At 37.0% G+C, this 24,029-nt stretch overlaps 1 protein-coding gene across 3 annotated transcripts in view; it reads left to right on the top strand.

Annotated features, from left to right (window-relative positions):
* The window catches only part of tgfbr3 (transforming growth factor, beta receptor III), a 60,551-nt gene that overhangs the window by 23,833 nt on the left and 12,689 nt on the right, over positions 1-24,029 (top strand). For 2 of the 3 annotated variants that reach the window (XM_007887166.2, XM_007887165.2), the window contains exons 4-11: positions 5,523-5,660; positions 11,996-12,179; positions 12,290-12,458; positions 13,880-14,030; positions 18,969-19,164; positions 20,936-21,261; positions 22,743-22,895; positions 23,510-23,626. In XM_007887166.2, coding sequence (XP_007885357.1) covers positions 5,523-5,660; positions 11,996-12,179; positions 12,290-12,458; positions 13,880-14,030; positions 18,969-19,164; positions 20,936-21,261; positions 22,743-22,895; positions 23,510-23,626 — 1,434 coding nt within the window. The remainder of the gene's footprint in view (positions 1-5,522; positions 5,661-11,995; positions 12,180-12,289; positions 12,459-13,879; positions 14,031-18,968; positions 19,165-20,935; positions 21,262-22,742; positions 22,896-23,509; positions 23,627-24,029) is intronic. The other variant, XM_007887167.2, reaches the window with a different exon arrangement.

Below are 24,029 nucleotides of genomic sequence, written 5' to 3'. Positions count from 1 at the left end.
TTTTAGGAGTAACAACTTTCCCATTGATATGCAGTACTTAGTTGTAATAACTGTATATTCTCGGTAGAAAAGAACAAACCATTGATTTGGACTGTTATTGATTAAATAGAATAAGTTCTGCATTTTGTAACTTGAAATCATTTACAAAAAAGAATCATCATGAAAAATTTCACAATCTTCCTGGAGACTGTTTTTTGAGAGGCCCTTCTTGTAGAAGTGATTTTGTACCTTTAGTACAAAGTAAAATATAGAGGAAACTTACCAGACATTATAACTCTCATGAGAATTTTGTTCTTGTGGTGAGGTGAGCTGGGCATCAAGTCAATAGCTTGTTCAATTCCATACCCTTTTGTCCCAAGTTTTCTTTATTTTGGTAAACCATGGCAATCCTAAAAGTGAAGGCTTTTATGTCAATAGATATCAGAATTATAATTGAAAATTATTCAAAATTGATAAAAATAACCATTGACACCATAGATACACGGTATTTTAGCATTAAAAATACGTAGTCAAATACATAGTCATTACACTTCACTGTTAACCCAAAGTCTGAATTATTTGATTACTATAATTGATTTTTTTCTATTTAAAAAGTAGAAAACAAAATGTATTCTAAAAATATCAAGTCAAGCAACTGGCAAAAATATTAAAGCTTGATTCCCCAAACCCTAATTAAAAGTGTACACGGTCTTTAAGCACAAAACGGGTATTACTTGTGGCCTGCAATTTCTAGGCGCCCATTTTCAGTGAAACCAACCAGTTGTTTCCTGTCTGTTCATTCGCCTGTCATTTCATTCATAGACCAAGCCTTACTTTTGACATGTAACACAAATTTACTAGAAGCTGGCTCAAAAAGCCTTCCCATGGGAGGAAATATTGGATAAGAACTTAAGGAAGTAACATTAGCAGTTAATTGGTAATGAAACTTTTGCCACTAGATAGTTAAAGAATGTTTTCAGGGGGACTGGACTTCTGATTTACTTTGAGAACCTTAAAATGCCTGTGAGTCCAATTAGTTTATAGAATAAGTACATTTGTTTATTCATTGCTGGCAGTCAATCAGTTGAGGTTGTAAGAATGTTTTCTGGACCAATCGACAGTTCTGCTTCATTCTCTCTATTGCTATGGTAGAATGCTATTGGGTCCTTCTCACTTTCACCAGTTCTCTTCTTTTTTTTGCCTCCTCCCCCCCCCCCCCCCCACAATGTAGTCTCAGGTTAATATTTGCCCAATAGAGCTAATTACTTTTCCAGTTATCTGGTAGTTTACAGACATACTGCGTAGAGGAAATGGCCACTTGGTCCAATAAGTCTGTTTTTTCCATTGACCCCAAAAGACCAACAATATTGCACACTATTTAACCTGAGTGGATGCAAAACTTCTTTCTGACTCCTATTCGTGAATGAGCAAATTTTACTTCATAAACCCAAGTCTAAAATCATCATTGTTGCTCCTCATTGAGCCCCCTCCAATACATTGATACACTTTTGAAAATTGGGTGCCCTGAACCATACACAATTTTTTGTGTGACCTCACTGTGATCTGTTTAAGGTTAGCATAACTTGGGATTGACTTACAAATGCATGCCCTTGAGCTGCATCTGAGAATGTATTTAGCCCACTACCACTTCAGCAACCATGCCTCTTAATACCAATGCCTGTGGAAGTATGTCCCTCTGGGTTGTACTTTTGATAAATCTAATGTAACTGCATATTGTTTTTCACCCATTCCCCCCATTATTTACTAGGCTGTGTGCTTGAGGAATTGCAACCAGATGTGTAAGTCAGCCTTTCTACCCCATGCTTATCTGATGTAGTGAAATATTTGTTTCTCATTTCTGTAGTGACTGAAGCGTTTGGCTCCATGTGACCCTTTGTGCAAAACTGACATGATGTAGAATTTGTTCTGAAAGTTCACAAGAGTGACCTATTTGTTTTCAGAGTCCAATCGTAGCAACTCCCTCAGTGCGATTGTATTCCACTGGAAGTCTGAATCTGTGGCTCTGTGTAACCAGGTTTTGCCCATTGGTGTAATATTAATTACTGTATTTGCTTTTTTTTGCTTCCTGTGGAAACAAATTGTTTTATCTAGATTTAGAGAATGAGTCATTCAGCATGTGAATTTTTACCGACTTGGGTGATTCATAAATATAGTCACTTGAATAGCGAAGAAGGTGGTCAGAATAATCTTTCCTTAAATATAATGACTTGTTTGGCACACAATGAAGGGGTTGCCTTATCAAATGAGCATGGATCTTTGTATGTGAACCACAATAGTTGAAAGTACTCAGGGCTGGTAAGAGACAGCGAGCAGATTGGAACATATGATCTGATTCTTGGATCATTTTTATGACAATCTGATTTTGCATAAAGACTGTCGGTTCTGTTGTAAGGATTTAAAGTCAAATGAGTTTAGTCCAATTTTATCTTAGCAAGCACAACTGCATAGTTTAAAAGAGCCATCAGTAACTTGGCACAAAGCTAACAATCTAATTCACAGATGGTTGATGTGGGGAATGGAAATGGCAGCCTACTGCACTAATGTACAGTCATCTGATATTAGAGTCAAACCATTGTTGGGCAGTACAGAGATAGCATCAACCCAGCACTATGCTGCACTTGTAAAATACAATTTTCCATTGACGTTTTTCACCTACTGTCAGTTAATCATCTGTTAATGTTAAATATATTAACAGGAGAAATGCAACTTATAAGATACTTTCACTGTTAGAAAAATACATATTGGCATTTCCAATACACATTTTAAAGTACCTTATTGACTTCAGGTGCCATATTTTGTAATTTTCTCACATGGCCGAAACATTTTGCCTCTATAATTTCTGATGAGTATTTGTCCAGAATTGCCTAAGCAAACTACAGCTGTTGAAGTGCAGACAGCTAATGTTGAAATACAATATCAATCTGAATTTTTTTTGCCATAGTCAATTAGTATGAATTTGCAATAGTTTTAGTAGTTTTAGATAATGTATCAGGAGTTTATTTCTGGACCCTCAAAGTGGAAACTGTTCAATCAGACTCAGAAATCTCTAGTACTTGCTTTCATCTGTTTCAAACCAATTCTCAGGTTGTGACATTTCAACTAAGGTAAAATTAAAATGACATTTTAATGACTTTGTTTACTTTGATCTTTTTCAACATTTCTGTTCTGGTTCTGTGACACAATACAAATTGCTTTAACAGGGATCTGGAACCCTGAATGAGAGAGTTGTTTTTGTAGTCTGGTTGCTGTGGCAATCCTCAGCCTTCCATGAAACCATCATCTCCTGGGAAACAAACTTGTGCAGCTGTCTTTGGCCTATTGACTTCAAGTATGTCTATTATGGGGCCATGACAGAAACGTTTCTTCTGATTTTCCTGCCATTTTCAGAGTAGATGCAGACAAACAAGATGTAAATTGAGCCTGGTAGGAAATCTCAGGAAAAAAATCTCTTAAATCCATACGTAAACAGCAGTAACATCTGGTGTTTTAGGATTTACTACATTAAATAAAGTTACTCCTGCCACATTTTTTCTGTATTAAATGAGAAACTAAATATTATTAAAGATTTTTAGAATAACTTTATTTTGTCATGTCAGCTTTCCACATCTCTCCTTTCCTAATCCCCACTCCATAGCAAGGCGACTCTTTCTTCTATCTGCAGCAGTTCTGCTTCCTCAGAAAATATAGTTAACAGTGGAATTCATCCAACTGTTAGTAAAATTATGACCAGAAATATTTTCAATGTTGCTTCTCAAACACAACCGTAAAAGATTGTCTGATAGGTCTGGGAGTGCTACAGTAATGACTCAGGATGCTGCCTCGATGTGTGGTGTGCAATGCACTCTGATTTGCTAAATAAAATACTAATTAACTGGCAATGAAACATTATCTGGGAGATAGATCCTGTCTGGATGAATGGCGTCTTTTCAGACTGTTCCCTTTGGAAAGATCTAAAAGCAGAAGAGCAGAGCAGTCTGTGCTCAACAGCCAACACTGTAGTAAGGAGTTTTCAGTATGTTAACTTGACAGCATCAGAGTCTGAATGCAATTGGTACGATAGTACTTGGCCATCTGTGTATGGCATATACTTGCTTATAAGTACTGTATTTTCAAGATAAAATTCATAAAATGTTACTTGTCAATTAATATATAATTCAACTAATTGTGAATATATACAAGTAGCTTTATACAATAAGAACATATTTTAAGGACACCTGCCATATAGAACTGTATATTGATGTACACTCATTTGTTCATCACATGCTGAGTAGGCCATCTGGAATCGGTCAGTGGAGTCAAGAAGTTTCCCTATAAAACAATTGGCAAACAATTCACCAGAGCATGGCAGAGATTTGGGAACAACTCACAGACATATTCTCATGTTTGTAGGATGGTGTATAGTACCAGGGAAACCAAAGAGAAGGAAATACGTTTAAGAATTTGTTCTTTTTCAGTTTAACATATCAAACTCAAACCGTGATTCCCTTGATATTTCCAATTAGACATCAATATCACTTTTTTGTGTGTGTTGGGTGGGGATTAAAGAAACTTATATGGTTAACTTAGGCCAGGAAGGTTTGTATTACTGTGCCAATTGTTTTGTATTATTGTCTTCTGTAATCTTGAGTTTATATATAGTTTTTTACATTTATTCTCTTAAGGGTTACATACTTTATCTAAACATAACTAAAACAATCTGAATTTCAGAGATTAAATAAAGATTATATTGAAAACAATGCTCACTTTTGTAAGAAATTAAATTTACAGTCATTCCTTGAAGCCTTGGATCTATGCAAGGAACAGGAGGGGGTTCTGAACAGACCCCTAAAGTACCCTACTTATTTTGATCTAACTACCAAATAACTTTCCTCAGCTTCCTTCCCATCAGTCAGTTTTGAATCCATGACCATGCCTTTCCCTTGATACTCAGTGACACCAGTTTCTGAAGGGGTTTTTCATGTGCTGCTTTGTTGAGCATGTTTTGGAAATCTGCTAATATAGGACTCTGTATGAGTATGAATGTTACTGAAGTTTTCCTGTTTAGCAAAGCAGGAAGCTGTTCAGCAAGACAAATCATGATATGATCCATACTGTATAAAAAGGAGATCTTCATTTACTCCAAAGTGTTTTGAACAAAGAATTCTTGTGTTGTATCAATCTAAGGTGTACAGAACGAAAACAAAACTATAGCTAAAAGGCATGTGCTTTTATTTTCTAAATGTTTTAGTAGCTTTGAATACAGATTATCTTATTTCAAGCATAATTAACCCTACAAGAAATGTTGGATGTATAACAGTGTATAATTATTAAGCATATTGATCAAATAAAAATGAAAAACAGTTTAAAAAACGTTTGGCTGATTAAACATTTAAGCACAGTGTTTGCTTGTGGAAAATTTTAATTGTATGTGAAGGTATCAGTGATGAAAATAGCAGAAAATGATTTAAGTTGTACAGTTTGCTGTTTGGAATTTTTGAAACTTGGTTCAAAGTAATTTTTTACTTTTCATTTCTTCCCCAAAGGTTACCCTGAATTTGCGACCTATTTCATCTGTAGATGTCCATCAAAAGCCTTTGGTATTTGTCCTTAACTCCCCCAGAACAGTGACCTGGGTGATCAAGGCAGAGAGGCTGGCACCAGGAGTAAAGCGACTTTTCCATGTAAGTTGATTTAGTTCTTCCAAACATGCATAGTACAGCATATTTATTGCTGAAACAAAAGTTGTGAATACAAATCCCTACAGTGTACCCAATAAATATCTACTCATACTGTAGGGAGCAAGTAGATAATACAACTATGTTAAACATTAATAGAAAACATTGGAAAAGATGATTACATAGCAGATGATGCGTAAACTGAAATACTGTGGGGTTTAGTAGAAGAATATAATTTGTTTTCAGGTTAAAGTGGTAAAATACAATGCATTTTGCAGTAGTTAAATAGATTGTGTCAATATTCTACTCCCAATAGTAGTATGAATATATATGGTTTCCAGGTTCCCCTACAGTGAAATATTGCATGACCTTCATTTGTACATTCTTACATTATTAGGTTGAGTAATAACATTCTCATAGCTTTAAGGCCAATTGAGAAATGTTTCAAGTTTTAATCTAGTTTATGAAAAGCAGAATCCTTATAGGATAAGCCAAAACTACCACCAGGCAGTACTATTCAATAGGCACACACAATATATTATTGTAGTTGAGAAGATCTTCAAATTTTAGAGGGCATACTTACAGAATTGTCAAGTTGACAAATGGCGAATTAAAAATCAATCCAACTACTTATGAAGGTTACTCTCTGATACCTTTGTGAATCCAATTCATAGGAAATGGCTATACCCACAAAGCAAAACTAGGTTCCATTGGTGACTTGTAAAACACTTCAGTGTGCAAACACTAAAGATGCCTTACATACTACAGCTGTTTAAATGTCATTGACAGTTCCTCAAGGTTCTTAGCAATTTCCCACTCCCCACCAGTAGATTGAGAGAAGGTATCTACAAAAAAATTAGTCAATTATCAATTATGTTTGGAGACAGATTGCCACAGGAGCATAATTCAGCAAAACAAATGCAAAATGGCACCTCTTCTGTTTCTGTGAAGTCTATTCAAAGTTCAAATCATTTTGCAATTTGGTCGACTTGGCAGGTTCTTCTCCACCTCTACATAGCAATATAGTAATAAGGTAGTTTTTATTTAGATATTAGAACAGACTCTCTTAATACAACTTCGTACTAGTTTGTACCCCTCCCTCCCCACTTTCAAATCCTGCCTAAAGACCTACCTTTTCACCATGCTTACGGTCACCTTCCCCCCTCTCTCTACCCCTGTCAGACTCCGCCACTGTCAGCACTCCAGGACACTATCCCGCATGAAGTCGCTATATAAATGCAAGTTGTTATTGTTTGTGCTTGGAAAATGTCTGGGTTCATGATGAATTCTGGATATTCGATTTGGAAAAGAGAAATTCAAGCCTGTACAACCCTTAATCATTCAGGCAGTGTAATCCAAAAGTTTGGCTAGGAACCACACATATAAAAAAACTCACTTGGGAGAACATTTCAAAATATCTAAGATGGTAAGTATATTGTACTAGCATATGATGCTGTCCTAGCGTCTTTTACCCATCCCAAAAATGGTTTATGTAATGTCTGTCTGCATTAGCTGCATACCTGTGTCTGAAGGGATTGCAGCTGTACCCCTTACCTAGAAAACATGAGAACATACTCAGTAGAAGCAGCCAGAGAGCTGCACAACAGGCAGGCTCCCCTTTGAGACTATTGCGTCTTTTGGTAAATATAGAAGAATTCAAAATGAAAATTTAGTCAGTATATCACCTACATAGGAGTCGGGTTCCAGACAGTTTCAGAACTGGTTTTCATGCCAGAGAAATGCTTCCTGGACACTCAGAAACAGCTGGCATATTTATCGTCATACTGCAGGATTACAGCCAAATCTTATCTCAGTCTCTAGGCTGATTGGAGCAGCTATGTTTGTTGTCCATCTGGCAAATTATTTTTAAAGTTCAATTTAATATTTAGATACAGTTATTACCCTGTTCCAGTCTAAGTGAGTTGGAGATTTCATCTGTTTCAGTGGCACTGGGCAATTCAAGCACTGAAGGTCTAAAATCACAGTTAATTTACCCTATTGTGTTCTTTAGAAAGCTGTCTATTCAGGCTTTCAGCAATCACATTTGTTGCTTGTTGTTTGGTATCAAGATAGATGCTTTATCACAAGAGAGATTCAGATGAATTCTTCCAAAATCCTCATCTTACTATCTTCTCATTAGAGCATCACGTTGTTTGTGTTAAATAATTTTCCCATTGTCTGAAAAAGATGCTCGTGACTGATGTAATTGAAAGATCACTGTGCTCACCATGAATTAATAGATTACAGATACAATTCTCCTGTTTACAAAGTACATTCTTCACCATACTACTACAGAGAGGCAACATGTAGAAGCCAAAAATAACAATTTGGATTTATATGGCATTTACAGACAGTTGAAGGTATGCATCCAAACTGGGGTTGGGGCCAAGGTCGGTGGGGTGGGGTGTGGGAAGATGATCGAAGACGCAGTCAAAGAGGAAGGTATTGAGATGGATCTTGAAAGAGGCGAGCGAAGGGGTGAGGCAAAGAGACTCTGGGATGGTGTTCCAGAGAGCAAAGGCTGAAGGCCTTACCGCCGATGGGGAGATGTGAAGCAAGCTAGTGCCCGCCGAGCAGATGAAGCAGGTGGGTTGGTAGGGTTTTAGAAGGTCAGTGAGATGGGGCAAGACCGTGAAGGGATTTAAAGGTGAGGATCTTGGACTCAATCCTCTGGGGGGGTTGGGGAGTCGAGTGGAGCCGGGCAGAAATGGTTGTGATAGGGGACATGAGCTGCAGAGTTCTGTGACTGAATGGTCTGCAGTTTGTGGAGGGAAGAGCTGGGAAGTAGAGGGAAGAAGTAGGAAGTGTGGTGAACAGAGTTAGCGAAGTCCAGTCTGGATGTGCTAAACACATAGATATGGGTCTCTGGCAACCCAAGGGGAGAGGTAATGGTAGAGCAATGATGTGGCGATGAGGGAAAGCTGTGGATGTGGGATTTAAAGGAGAGTTGAGAGTCAAATAAGACAAACGAGCTTCACTGCAGGGGGAGAGAAAATTCTGCATTGAATCAACCCTGGGCCATTCTTGTGGACCTTTTTGCACTCAGTTCAGAGGAAAAATTGGCAAATGTATGGGAAAGTATTACCATCCGTTCTCTTGATAGCAGTTCTTAGAAAGCAGTGAGCATACAGGGAAATATTTACTGGACTTAGTGAATGATAACGTTCAGTAAATAATTAGCAACCGGTTACCAAATTATTTATTTTATGGATTACAAATTTTTGCCACAGAAATTATTCAAGATTTGATAAACAAATGATTTCCTTCTGAATACAGTTAACCCCCAGTTACCAGACAATGGGTATCCAGAATTCGGACCTAGACGGACTCGGCTCAAAATCCCCAATTTTTTAAATTTCCAGTGAGCAGCCCACCATCCGTTGCTGGCCTTCACAGTGGCCATGAATATTCACTTTGACTAGAGTTTGAATTCTGTGAGCAGAAGATAGCTTATTTGTTATCTTTTGCTTGCCGGAATCAAACAATTATAAGGCTGATACTGGCATTTACCAATATTTTCAAAACTCTCAGTGTTTGCATTGTTATTATACTAGGAAAGTGAGTATTCTGAAAAGAACCTCTCCTCTGATCTTGTTAGCATACTGGTTTTCAAAACGGTGCAGAGTACCTTACACTCAGTAATATTGTTGTTATTATTCCACTTAAATCTGCTATTACTTTTTTTTGTGAAGATGACACAATCAGCCTCTGACGCCTATATTACAAATACAACAACAACAAGATTGAATTTATAGAGCGCCTTTCACGTCGGGAGGACGTCCCAAGGCGCTGGGGATCTGTACGTTGCTGACACACTATTCTTTGTATCTTTCCAATAATTTTTAACAACAAATACCGTTCACTCTGATCTCTGTATTTTTAATTGCAAACTGCACTTGACATTCACTGATTTTAAAAAAAATGTACAAAAGAGCTGATTGAAATATCTGGATATTTAATTGTTTGAGTTTCATATTAATAATGATAAACGGTCTGATATTTCTTTGTTCTGCATCTTCCACACATGGCTGACCTGAAGAAAACAATTGACAAGTCATCATCCATAACACTTTATTAACTTTGGAATGTAATAACATTGTGACCTGCTTTACCCTCTCCCATGCTGTACGTGACAGAATCATGTGTTGGAGTAGCATTTTCTGTTTTCCAGCCAGATTCAATGATCTCTACTCTGTATGCACTGATTTTTGGGTTTGATTGTGAGGCGTTCACTTACTTTATATTTTTTTATGGTTCATTAGCAGTTTTAATATTTGGTGTTAAATTTGGAAAATTAGCATTGATTGATCAAATAAGACAACTGAATTCTGAAGAAATTAACATTTTTTTAAAAAACCTTTAGGTATGCAACAGTTAGATTTACTGACTTACAGAAAGATCGTTGTCTAGGCTCTCCAGAAGATCAGACCAGAATCCGCTCTTAACTATCCTCCTAACTGATCATTAATTGAAAGCTCAAAAATTCAACTGAAGCTATGACCTTACCTAGAATGGTATTGATTGACTATATCACAGATATTGCATGGCCCTGCAATTCTGTGGTTATGGCCATATGATAATGTAAAATATCTTAACTATGATTTATTTATTTTACATTGCACTATGCTGAACCTTGCACTTATTTTTTTTATTGCCCTCACACTAACACAGACAGATTTCCTAACAATAGTGTCCAAAGGTTGCCTCCACTTTACAATGTTTTGGCATTAATGAAGAAAGTGTTGGACACCAATCCATCTGTGTTAGATTTAAACTGTATATTTCGGTAAACCTTTGAAAAAACCATAAAAGAGTGGACTATAATAATCTTTGCATTTGATAGAGCGCTTTTCAGGTCTTCTAGACGTCTCAAAGTGCTTCACAGAATAGACTGTAAAGTGAATTGACTATATTTGTGGGCGAAATGTGGCAGCCAATTGCTCACAGCAGTGTCGCACAAACGGTGAATTGAAGTGAACAATTTATTATTGTTTTTTCTTGAGCAATTATTATCAGGCGTGTGGAATAAGGAAACTTGCCCAATGTTTCGCTGTTCTGAGAATCGAACCTAGGTCTCTCGCTTTCAAGGCAAGTGTTCTAACCACTGAGCTACAAGACTATGTGTAAAGAAGGAATCTAGAAGGGGGAGCTTCAAGTAGCAAAATGCTTAGAGTAACTGGGCATGGAGAAGTACTTGTTAAAGTAATAGAAAAAATAGTAAAAATAAATCCTGTTGAGAAATTTCTTCTCTATCACCCGCAAGCTAGGTTGCTGTTTTTCTCAGATAACCAGATTGTTAAAAGTAGCAAGGGAAAAGAAGGATTTCAAGCAGACTCTGTCTAGACCAGATGTAGGTGCATTAAGACGTAGCTTGTTGGACACGTGTTGTTTATCACTGGGACATGAAACGTACTGGAATTATTCCAGTAAGGCCAGTTGCTGTGGTCGAGGATCTGACTGCCAATTTTTAATCTATACTAGATTTTGGTGTCAGTAAGAGTTGTATTCCACTCATTCACTATTGTACAGTTGTTTATATTTCTGGACTGCTTTCACGTTTGCATTAGTGATTTTGTTTTAGTAGTTTCAGCCAAACGTTATGTGTACATATGGTAGATGAATGAAGGGAGACATTGTGCTGGATAAGCCTTGCTCTTTTGGAAAACAGTGCATCTAATCTGTGGTTGACAAAAAAGGTTCTCAGAAAACTGTGGCCTTGTCGCTAGGAAAATGCCGTTATGGCATAAACTGCATCTCCTGCAGGGAACTCCATGTAAGTCATGCTGAGTATCAAAAACAATCCTTGCCTCCAACTTCGAAGTTGAGGTCTTGCAAATCAGCATGATTCACATTTGATTGCTTGCTGGAGAAACAACTTGTGCTCCAAGAAGCTTTTTTCTGGTAATTGAGGGACCAGTACACAATAACTTTGCTAACTAATGAGTGCTTTGTCAACCTCAACACGAGACATGATAGTACTGGATTAACAGTGTAGAAAAGTGCTTCATTTTCTGCCTTTGCTATCTTACTTATTGATGAAAAATTCAATGCGAATAAATTCAATGTAAAAATAACCAGATTATTTTAAAATTTGGAACTCTGATTTGTGACGAGCCTTAAAGTTCAAAGGTTACTATAATTTATTTAGTATCTGATTAATAGTTTTATCACATACATTTGGAATATTGAATATTTATTGTCACTCAATGTAAAGATAAATAAATGCAGCAATATGATTTCATATATTGAAATGGGTTTTCCTCACTTACTGTCTCACACACGCCCACACACTGAACCTGGGTTAGCAACTGTTTCACCTTTTTTATTTCTCGTTCCCTCAGGTATCAAAAAATTCAAGTATTCGCTTTCCAACAAGAAACTTTACTATGTCAACTCCATTGAAGGAGGAAGTTCTGCCCCAAGGCAGCAAACATCTGCTACAATGGACCTTGAAAAAATATGGATCAGTGACCTCATTCACTGAACTAAACAAGGCTAATAACATCTACATCAAAGTGGGTGAAGGTGGGTAAATGCAGCTGTGCAATTGATGTATTTAGTGTTCCAAGCTTTCAGTAAATGAGACTTTTTGAAATTTTATTTCAGATACAAATTACCCCCTTTCCTTTTCTCAGATCACTTGTTGCCACCAACATGCATCATAGAGAAGAACTTTTTGTCACAGAATTATCTTGCAGCATATCTTCAGACGCAATTGGCAGAAGGTTGTGTGCTATCCAATCCAGGAGAAGAAAAGGAAATTCATATAGTTCAACTTGAATCTTCCACCTCTAGTCCTTATAGGTACATGATAAATTTCAATTTGTTTATTTTCTGATGATTCAACAAACTGTATGCAATGCCACTTAATACTCTTTTAAAATGTCAACAAATAATCATGGACAAGGTGTGGTGCAGGTAGCTGGTGATACTGCATAAAACTAGAAATTTAGCAAAAAAAGATCAATTATTTTTCTATTTAAAACATTCCGTGCTGTGCGACACTGAAAAATAAGTCAATGAATTAATCCTTCAAATGCACGATTATTTTAAAATTGAAATGAAATATTGCAACCTATTGTGTCATCACTTAAACATATTTGTAAAATCACTTAACATTTTTGGCATGTCTTAAACCAGGTTTTGTAAACTATGTGCGTCTAGTCTTGGTTAAATTTTTATTAGTTGGACAGAACCAACATACTATAGTCCCAGACAACTCTCGAGTGACCATTATTTAACAGGGAAGCTATGTTTTGTATTGCACAATTCTTGGAATTACATTCAACTTCAGTATACAGTTTATGATGCAGATAACTTCATTGTTTCCATTTAAGATAGAATAATTTTCTTAAACATTTAGAAGTTAACACCCTCCTCCCCAAAAAGCCCCCTTTTCAGCTTAGTTTTAATCTTTTTGAAATTTGTATCAAAGAGAAATTTACATGTAAAGTTAATTTTCAAGGAAGATTATACAGATAATTATACGGATCATAAAATACTGTTTGTGCAAGTCCTGAAAAACCTTAAAGCTTCTGAAAGGTTATCTATTAACCATGAGAAATTATAAATATTCATTTTAGACCATTTTTTTTCTAAATTGAGGTATATGTTTATCATATTCAAGAATTTTAGAAAAAAGTTCCTGAAAAATAGTACGTCCTCCTGACGTGAAAGGCGCGATACAAATGTAATTTTGTTGTTGTTGTTATGTATATGCATGTTTGTAGCATTTTCTATTATATTGTACATTGAAATAGGGAATTGAGAAAGTAAGCCTAAAACAAATGCTTTCAGATATGCCGAAGGCAGTGTGTTAAGTAATTTATGAAGCCCAGGTTGAGAACAGATCCTAACAAGTATTTCTCTATTCATAGGGTAATCAAAGCTGGAATGGGTTATTAGGAAGCAAATTTGAAACTATTCATACGCGATAGTAAAAAGCAGAAATGCACTTTTGTTCGTGATCAAATTCCACCTTAACAAAACCTTTCCTTTCAACAGCCACTAGCAAAAATGTGTAGTGTTATTTTGATTAAACTGTTGTGAATCATCTTATAATGTATATGGAGTAGTAGCCTGTTTGCACATGTACTATTGTCTGGGCTTAAATCCAACTTTTTAATCATCTGGCCAGACACTAGAGACACGTTTTGTTGGAAGAAGTTCAGGTTTAGTCAAATGTTTCTGGCATGCACTTTACTTTGCCTTAAATTGTTCCATAGCAGGGTTTTCAAGATGGATATAATTGTTGACATACGACCATTGGAAGCAGCCTCCAGTCTTCACAAAAATATTTTGCTTGTCCTCAAATGTGAGAAGGCCGTCAATTGGGTAATCAACTCACGTGACATTTATGGAAAGCTGGAAGTAGTAGTAAGTATTTGAATTTTAAATGTTGTAGATTGATGACTTCAAACTAGAGACCAAGCTAAAAATAACAAACAACTTATGTTCATATAGTGCCCTTTAGGGAGGAAAATATCTCAAGAGCACATCAGAGATGATTTTGGATGCCAAGTATTGAAGGGGAGAGGGGAAGGTCACCATAGACGTAGAAGACTTTGGTTTTTAGATTGGATTTATAATCCTTGCATTTGATGTAGCACCTCATCGAGACATTTCAAAGTGCTTCACAGGATTTGACTATAAAGTGTAGCAACTATATATTTGTAGGTAAATATGGCAACCAATTTGCACACAGCAGTATCCCACGAACAACCATGAAGTGAACGACCAATTTATCTGATGGATATAAGGAGAAACTCGCTTCTGTTTTAAAATAGTACCAATAGAATTTTTAATATCCATCTGAAGAGGCAGATGGGACCTTGGTTTAACATCTCATCCAAAAGATGATACCTCAAAACAGTCCCAGCACTGTGTTGGAGTGCCAGCCTAGATGGTGTGCTCAAAGAACAGATGGGCTTGAATCCAAAACTTGACAAGGAGGTGAGAGTGCTACCAACGAACCAAGCTACAGATACAGGCAAGCAGGAGGGAAGGAGGGAGATCCACAACTGTCAGCCATGGCTGAACAATCGTTTACTATGTCCCGAATGTCTGGAACTGCCTTCCTCTACCCCAATCTTATCTGTTCTTAAATCCCACCTAAAAACCTATATCTTTAACCTTTCCCTTACCTCCTCACTTCCTGCCTTGCTCAGCAACCGATCTTTGTGAAGTGCTCTCAAACATTAGCCTACATGAAAGTATATACGCAAGTTTGTCGTGTTAACAAAAAAAACTTTAAAAATGTAATCTTCCAAACAGTTCTAAAAACGAAAATAGATGTGTAAAGAAAAATCTACTTTGGACCAGCAAAATACGATTTTCTATCTTTTCTGTGACATTCAAGAGTTACTTGAAAGAAACTCAGTAATATTTGGGTGATGATGTGCTTTAAACCACAAATTAAGTTAATTCTTGCAAAGCCATGGTATTTTTCACAACATCAAACTGGATAATTGAAGAGTGTAATGTGAAACCTGGAGTATAGTACCAGCAATGTGCATTGGTTCCCTTGGGCTTTTGAGTTCTACATTTTCAAAAAAAAATTACAGCTTATCTAGGTTTGCTCTCAGGGGTAAAGTTAATGCTTTTCTTGTTGATACATGTTTCCATCCTTTTCTTAGCTTTGTTATTTTATCTAGAGCTAAGGGCCTCTTTCAGATTTGGGAAAGTTGTGGAGCCCCATGCTGCAAAAGATAAAAAGAAAGTTTCCATTTTGAATAAGTTCCAGCAGTTATGGAATGTCCTAAATTATTATTCATATCTTGATTGATTTAAAAAGGGAAAAAAGTCTAGATGGAGTATTTTGTTGAAACTATTCCCCTGATGCAGCTGAAAAATGATTTGCATTGACTAGGGAGTTTATCTGAAGCTTCCCTACCTAGAAGAATTGTATGAATACAAAAAATCAAAACTGGAATACATATTCAAATCTCTAAATGCAATGAATTTTGAATAGAAAACACCACTCATTAGATTTGATAAATGAAACTTGATTGCAAGGTGATTATTTAATTGCTGGATACCAAAGTATAAATGTGTCATCAATACCTTTTGTTGAGGATTACCTCACATGCCTAGAATTTATTTTGGACATGTCAGAAAATCTAATTTTCAGGACTATTCTGTTCTGACTCGTAAATTGCGGAGATTTGTTCTAAACCTCCTGTTTATACAGCTCTATATAGTAGTTTCACACTTAACCCAACAGTATGTAAACCAAAAGGAAATTGTTTCTTCGAACACAGCAGCTGAAGAAAAGTTCTTACAGATTTATTTTTGTCTTGTCAAGTCATGGATTTCTTCATTCTTGATGTAGTCAAGAGCATTCAAAAAATCCTGGTTTGTTTAAAACCATTGAATCTAATTATTTTATGACTCCTTTTCTAAACAACTGATAAAATCCAATATGTAGGTTTTCACTTTTTTTAAAAAATTACTTGCCAGTGTTAGAGACACCTGTTGCCGTGCTGCATGCCAGAAAGGCAACTGTCAACCTTTTTATTGGGAAGAAAGCCAAGTTTCCTAACAACTAAATTATTTTTTGGTTAACTGGATTGTGAAATCGTGTCAGGTCTCTTTAAAAAGTTATTTATCAAAATAGAGCTTCTTATCTGCGTGTGAAGATATAGTGCCATAATTTTGCTTTTAAACAAATTTAGCAGTATAGTGTTCCCACAGTTTGATTACTTGACATGGTGTGGGAAGAATGAAGAATGCAGCAACACGAGTTAAATGCCTCCGAGAATTGGAATGGGACTGTGCCAGTCATGACAATGCACTTCTGAAACCAGTATTTGTTCAGCTGTCTGTCCACAGCATGAAATCAATGTCATGCAGAAGGGGAAATTGGGCAACTTGATTTTAGGTGATAAATTCAACTATTCTTATTACAAACATATGTTGAAATTTGACCTTTCTTTAACAATGAATCTAAACGGAGGAAACAGAGAGGTAATTCTACCTGAATGAGATATTGGATCATGAACGAAAGTTTTAAAAACATTAACAGCTGAAATAAACATAAAGAAGCATTACATTAAATGATTGTCAAACTTATTAGAAAAGAAACATGAAATGAATAAGTTAATCACAATTACAAAGAGGAATCTATAGTAAACCTAATAATTTGACACTGAAGAAAGGAGAGATCAACGTCTCATCAAAAGGGGAAGTGAATGAACATTTATAGGTGAAGTATGAGGGTGTAACGCTTTAGAAATCCTGAAGGAGAAATTGAATAATTAACCGTGATTGTGGTGCTCATGAAAACAATACAACCACAGTGGATGTCTGAGCGGATTGATGAATCCGTGGGAATTTTCAGTGGGAAAGGATTAAATTTTGGTCACAATAAGGGCAAACAAAATGAGGAACAAATGGGGAATTTAGTAAAGATACACTGCATTATGCCTGTGAAATGATCATGCATTTCAATGAAAAACATTATTTGAAGCATGAAATTTATATCGTGTGTCATTCTGCTCAGAATGGTCAGACTGCTAAACAAACCATAAATGCATCTGTTCCATGTGGCTTTTCTTTGAGAGAAAGAGTTTATTTTACTGAATATTACTAATTTGGGTCAATTATTTAGACTCGGGAGATTTTTTGTGTGTATTGAATTGTGGTTGAGAAGTAATAATTTATACCCTTCTCATTCCCCCCACCCCCAATGTACACACAAGCACTACACTGTATAATTATTGTAGCTTTTAAAGCTATTGTAAAAAATATCTTTGGAGGTTCAGGTAAATATACAAATTATTTGTCGAAGTGGGGCTAATAAAAAAAGCATTACTAAATGGTCAATTTATTCTACCAAATTCCAAAAATGTGCAGCATCTAATCGAGAAACAGGGACAAAATGCACCACAGGTCCCATAGCTCTTTGCATGATTTGTATCCATGAACAAACACAATATGAATTTGAGGCTGTTCATTTGTTAAATTGGTTGTAAAAATTGTGGTTTTCATCATGGTAGTTAGTTCTTGAAAGTTATATATGGTCCTTAATTCCACCTGCTTGAGATGGAATTAAGAGTTGATGGACAGCATGCTCCCACAAAATCCCTCTTCTCTAGCCAACCTTCAAGAAAGGTTGAGTACCATTTCTACCCTCTGATAATATCTTTCTTGAAACAACCACCACAGCACTTTCTACTCTGCAAAGTTCTGATTAGGAACCAATATGAGCTTATGTGATATTGAGTTACAATGCTGTAAACACACACCATCATACCAGCCATTAATTTACGTTCATTGTGGTAAACATTAGCGGAAATGTACAAATGGGGAAAGTACGTTTTCATGATAGATTAATGTATTTTGCACTAGTTTAATCAGCATTCATCATGTAAGAAATTCTGTTTTGAGCCAGCAGCTTAGATTGGGGTAAGATTTGTATCACAAAGTTGTCTCAGTAAAGAAACTGATGGATTTCTGATGCAGGAAGTTGCAGATAACATCTGAAGCATGGTTCTGACAGTTGGGAGTATAGGTTTTGTTAGGGAGATGTGACAATAGATAATAGCTGCCTCGAGCTGTAATACATTATGAGAAACAAACTAGTTAAGATTAATTAACCTTCTCTTGCCCTCAATTTATTTTCTTAAATGGACATCCAGATGCAAAATTGCTTGTACATGTGTTTTTTTTATTTGAAGATAAGCAACTAAATTATGTAAGTAATTTCAAAAACTATTCTAAACATAAATAAAATATCTTTGCTTTATCAAATTATTTATGAATTAGATTAGTTCTATGACAAAAGATAGCAAATTCTATAATTGAGCAATAAAAATTTGTAGCACAAAAGGAAGCCATTTGTCCCGTTATGCCTGTGCTCGCTCTCTAAAAGAACAATTCATTTGGTCCCATTCTACTGCCTTTTCCCCACACTCTCAACAACAAGACCACCACCAACAACAAAAACAGAGCCTTTAAGTAGGATACTACTACTAGCAAGGCAGGATTGGACACCGAAGATGGGGGTAAGGGGAAGATGATCTTAGAAGTAAGTTTTTGGTGGGATTTAAAGACAGAGAGAGTGGGGGTGGGCAGCCGCAGTTCCAGAGGATAGGGAATTAGTTGATCAAGGCTGAGCCACCAATGGTGGTATGGAGGGGGATATACAGCAGTTAGTTGAGCAGAGGGTTGAGCAGAAGAGTGGGATAGGAGAAGGTGACAGAGACAGGGAGATGGTAGGACCCTGACGTCAGTCTGTTGGGATTCCCAATAAAAGCAACAGCCAGAAAGAAAGTAAATAGCTTATTTGTGTCAATTTATTTCCATCACATCCAGGCCTCTGACAGCATCAACATCAAAATCAATCGGGAGATGGAAGGCTTGATGACTGTGAAGAAAGAAGTATTGCGAAATCTGAAGTCCAACTACATTGATCTTATAAGCTGGGCACAAGAACGTAGTCACAGTCGTATCACTTCCTATACAAAAGTTGGTGTTGCAAACCAAATTCATTTAAGACTTCAAGAATCTGGTAAGTTTAGTCATTGCAAATGAATAGATTGCAAGAATGGGATGTCTTAGTAGCAATAACAGTGTAATACACAAAACAACAAGATTACATTTGTATAGCGCCTTTCATGTTGGGAGGATGTCCCAAGGCACTGGACAGTGTACAGCATTTCAGACCCGGGCTGGGAGGGGAAGGGGTTGACCGATGGCATGGTCGAAGAGGAGGGTTTTGAGGCAGGACTTGAAGGAGGCTACGGAGGGGATGAGGCGGAGTGATTGAGGGATGGAATTCCGGAGGTTGGGGGCAGAGTGGATGAAGGCTCTCCCGCCAATGGTGGGGCGGATGGGTCGGGGGATGTGGAGCAGGCCGGAGCCGGCTGAGCAGTTGGTAGGGGGTTAGGAGGTCGCAGAGGTAAGGTGGGGTGAGGCCATGGAGGGCTTTGTATGTGAGGACCACGATCTTGAACTGGATCCTCTGAAGGATAGGGAGCCAGTGGAGTCGGGCGAGAATGGGGTAGATGGGGTCATGGAGTTTGGTGTGGGAGAGGACACGGACTGTAGAGTTCTGGATTATCTGCAGCCTGTGGAGGGAAGAGTTGCAAACATGGTTTTGTTAGCAACTTGTGGTGAAGTAGTGACTCACTCTTTAAATTTTCCTCAGGAAGAGGCAAGCTTTTACATAGCACCTCACCTAACCACATTGATAAAACAGGCATTTCGTTGAAATGCCGAAACCACATTGTTAATCACTACAGCAGACCACGTTGCCAGAGTGGAATCAAACGGGACAACACAATATTTGGCCTGTTTCCACAGGCTCAATCTGGCATACACCTGAGCAAGGCACTTTGAATAAAATTTCCTGTGCGGTAATCTTTTTCTTTACCTAACAGGCAATCCAGTTTGTTATTCGGTTTCTGTGAAGTGCAGGTTGAATGTGTCAAATTACACCTTGTTGACCTTCCAAAAAAATATTGTATGCACATGTTAGTGGTTGAGGAGCGGGGGAGGTGCAGGAGTTTGAGAGAGAAAAAAAATCCTGCAGAGTGGTAATTGAAAAGTGAATGAAGTAATTATACTATGACTGTCCAGCAATTTAAAGTCCCGCAAGGCAGCCTGCCCCCTTCCCCTCCTGCTGCTTTTCCTAGTCTGTTGCAGTGGAAATCCAAAGCTATATATGTGATAGAGTAATAAAACTGCAATTGGCTTCTGCACCCCCATTGTAGGTTGTGGAGTCTATCCCTCTTTCACCTTCCTGCCAAGTTTCGTGGTATTCATTGCTGATATATATTGTACATATATCACCTTGTTCATCTACAAATGGATCATTTTGTAGTGATTTAAGGGTGAAACGCTATACCATGTTAAGATCTTAAATTGTACTTTTCCCCCATTAAAGGGTTCTCCTTCAAGGTTGATAAAATAATAAGGAAAACTTTTAATAGAAAGTATGGTATACGAAGTTTGAAAATTCTACACATTAAAATTTTAAGATAATGATGTTACCGCTATCATTGTGAATCATTTCGAGCCTCTGACCTGTGAGAGCACCTCCATTTTTCAAAAAGAAATACAAACATTACACTTGTTTCAAATCTATTTGACATAACACAGATTGCTAAAAGTGCAATAAGAATGAATTTCTCCTTTATAAAAAGTGAACATACTTAAATTTCAAACAATATTTGGGTTTTTCATGGTCTTCAGTTATTTTATTGTTTGGGAATTAAGTATTAAAAATAAAAATATTTAATTAAAAAGGATTTAAAAACCATTGTTCTTTTTCTCAACAGTTCAACAAGATGAGGCAAAGTCATTTTTTCCTCCAGAGTTTGAAATTCTCAGAGAGCCTCTTCAATTTCCTGGACAAATGTTTCCTGAACAAAAGTTACCTCAAATTTCAGACTCATTTCGATTTCGATTTCCCTTTGGAGAAGATTATGACAAGGGAGACACAATCCATGAAATGCCACAAAGGCCCTGGGACGGACCTCTTGAAAAATTGATGAAGAAAGGACTAGCTGAACCAGAGGAGGTTCAGGCCATCGATAACGTGGTACTGTCTCTGCGATGTGAGGATCATAGAATGATAGTCGCAGTTGAAAAAGACAGTTTGCAGGTTTGTTTCCCCCAATGGCTTCTCTTCTCACCCCGAGATAGTCATCTGCATCTACTTGTTTTCCTTTGAGGGCCGCATCCGCATGGAGTCGGTTTCCTCATGTCTGTAGATGACACCCAAATCTACATCTGTACTTCTACCCTTGATGTCAGGTCCAGTGATGTGCTGAACATCTGTTGCTCACACATCAAGTCCTGGATAAGCCTCAACTTTCTTCAGATAAAGATGGACGAGTTGGAAGCCATCCTTCTCGGCTCTTGGCCACACCTTTCCTCTGGCTCCAACTTGCCCAATCTTCCTGATTTCTCTCTTCCCAACTCACTGAATGCAATTTTGGTTCAAGCCTCAGTTATCTTTCCATCCTCACATCTGGTCCTTGACCAGGACCACTTTTCTTCAACTTTTCTGCCCGTTTCCATTCTATATCATGCTGCCAAAACCCTCATCCATCCCTTCATCCCCTCCGGACTCAACTTTTCAAATGCCTTCCTCATCAGCCACTATCCACAAACTCCAGTTCTTCCAAAAGTTTTTTATTCGCATCCTTGCCTACATGAAACTTTGCATGTTCATTACACCCATCATTACCAGGTTTCATTGGTTCCCTATCTCCCAACAGATCAGCTTCAAGATTCTTACCTTTATTTAAAAAAAATTTAAAAAAAGCTTTCCATACTCTCCTGTATTTTCTACCTTACATTTTCTTGTAATGTATAGTTTTTTTCCCAAGTGTTGGGCAAAAGCAGTATGGGACATAGGCTTCTCTACAATCAGTGAGACTCCTTGAATAATTTGAAGCAGTTGAGATTTGAGTAGGGCATGTCAGACTACATTATTCTTCCCACTCTACCCACCCAATGGAACACTTGCATCTGGAGGATGATTTCATCTTGTGCCCTAGTCAAAGAAGCACAGATTGAAGATCTGGATCGGGACATGAGCTCACTGTTTGTAACTGCTTAGGTATTTGATTTTGTAATGTGCTGACAAACAAACAGGAAGTCTACATGTTTGTTACCAAAAGGTTTAAATGCAGTTCAAGAAAAACCACATTTAATTCTGATTATACAGGACCTTGTTTAATCAGGCCATCTGGAAACAATATTTCAGCAGCCATATTAGAAGCAAAGTGCAAAAAATGGATTTCATTGAAAAACTGGTTATCAATTTGCCTCTGATACAATTTCCTGTGCGTTATGTGCAGAAAGCAACCTTTTTTTTTGTCACTCGTTGTGCATGTTCGTCAATTGAAGCATATATCAAAGTTACTACACTTAAGAGCAAGAGGGATTTCACTCCCAAGACTTCTGTTGCCAGCACAGCAAGAATTAAAATGTAGTTGTTTTGTTAGGTGCTGACAAGAATGAAAGAGATCAGTGTGTTCATAATGTGAACATATTTATGCGGGCCAAAATAACTAACCCTACGTTCAGCACCCTGTAAGAAGATTGCATGTTTTAGTATTTATTTCTCCCCTGCAGATGGATACTTCTACAGTGACACAGGTTTCTCTCTTGGATCCTAAATGCAAAGCAAAGGAAAACACTACCCATTACATTTTGGAATCCTCACTCACAAGCTGTGACACTAGCAAGCATACATTCACAGATGGTTCCACTATTTACCTGAATTCAGTAAGTAAAACAGAATTTTTTACAATGTTTTTTAATAATGTGTATACATCATCATTCCCCACTGAATATAAACATCATTTGAAGTTCTGAAAGGGAAGAATATTCTTTTGTTTTGATATGTTGAATATTGCTTCATGGATTTTCAAATGATTGTTAACTGAGAATTGTTTAACAAAATGGCATGAGATATTTTCCATTCAAAAGCAGATTCAGAATAATGCAAGTGATCAGTCTGTTATGTAGGATTACCTCATTTGAATGGCTCAGTCAAATTGTACAAAATGGCTCTAGATTATGAGATATTTAGGGGCCTTGCCAGCCATCGACTTCACATTAGCCATAATTAGTTTCTCAATAAAAGGGATCGTCAATTTACGTGTCACGGGATCGTTGTTAACTGATAAGTGCTAGTGGGTGTTATATAATGTTACTTTAATACACTCTAAATAAATGAGCTATCCTATACACTATTTTCCTTGGGAAGAAAAATAATTCACTGTTAAAATTCTTATGGTACAGTATTTAAATTAGAATGTTTATATGAATGACTATGCAAATTAAATAGGAAAAACAGGTTGGTGCAGAATTGTAATTTGTTTTGTACTCACTATTAGATTGTTGTACAACTGGACTACCCTGCTGAGGGAAGTGGCTGGTCTACAGATTACGAAGATGGAGAATCAGGAGATAATGGCATGCTTGAAGATGGAAACAGACCCCAAACTGTTCTGGTAACATGCATACTACTTATCTTTATTTACATTGTAAAGTATTTTGTGTAAATAAATGGGTCAGGAGAGTTGAGCATGCTTTTCCCTAACTTTGCAAGTGTAGTGGGCTTTCAAATTTGCAATCCTACAAATAAGAACTGACATTACATTAACCTTTCAGCTGTAAGTCAGTGTATTTTGTAAATATAATGATCCCTTATTGTGTTCCATAATAGCTTTAGCCTGCTGGTGTCAATTGGTATTTTAGAGATTGAGACACTCAACGATGAGTGTTGATGTGATTTAAGTTAATTAGATTCATTCTCCATTACTTGGCTCAACTAGTAGTTTTAATCCATCGATGTACCAAAGTTTGCAAATTGCCACATTAACACCTAAATAGCCACTTTCTACTTGGTGGTGA

This window comes from Callorhinchus milii, unplaced genomic scaffold (assembly GCF_018977255.1).
Source record: "Callorhinchus milii isolate IMCB2004 unplaced genomic scaffold, IMCB_Cmil_1.0 Scaffold5, whole genome shotgun sequence".
Classification (NCBI taxonomy): domain Eukaryota; kingdom Metazoa; phylum Chordata; class Chondrichthyes; order Chimaeriformes; family Callorhinchidae; genus Callorhinchus; species Callorhinchus milii.
This window is presented reverse-complemented; position numbering and strand designations above follow the sequence as displayed.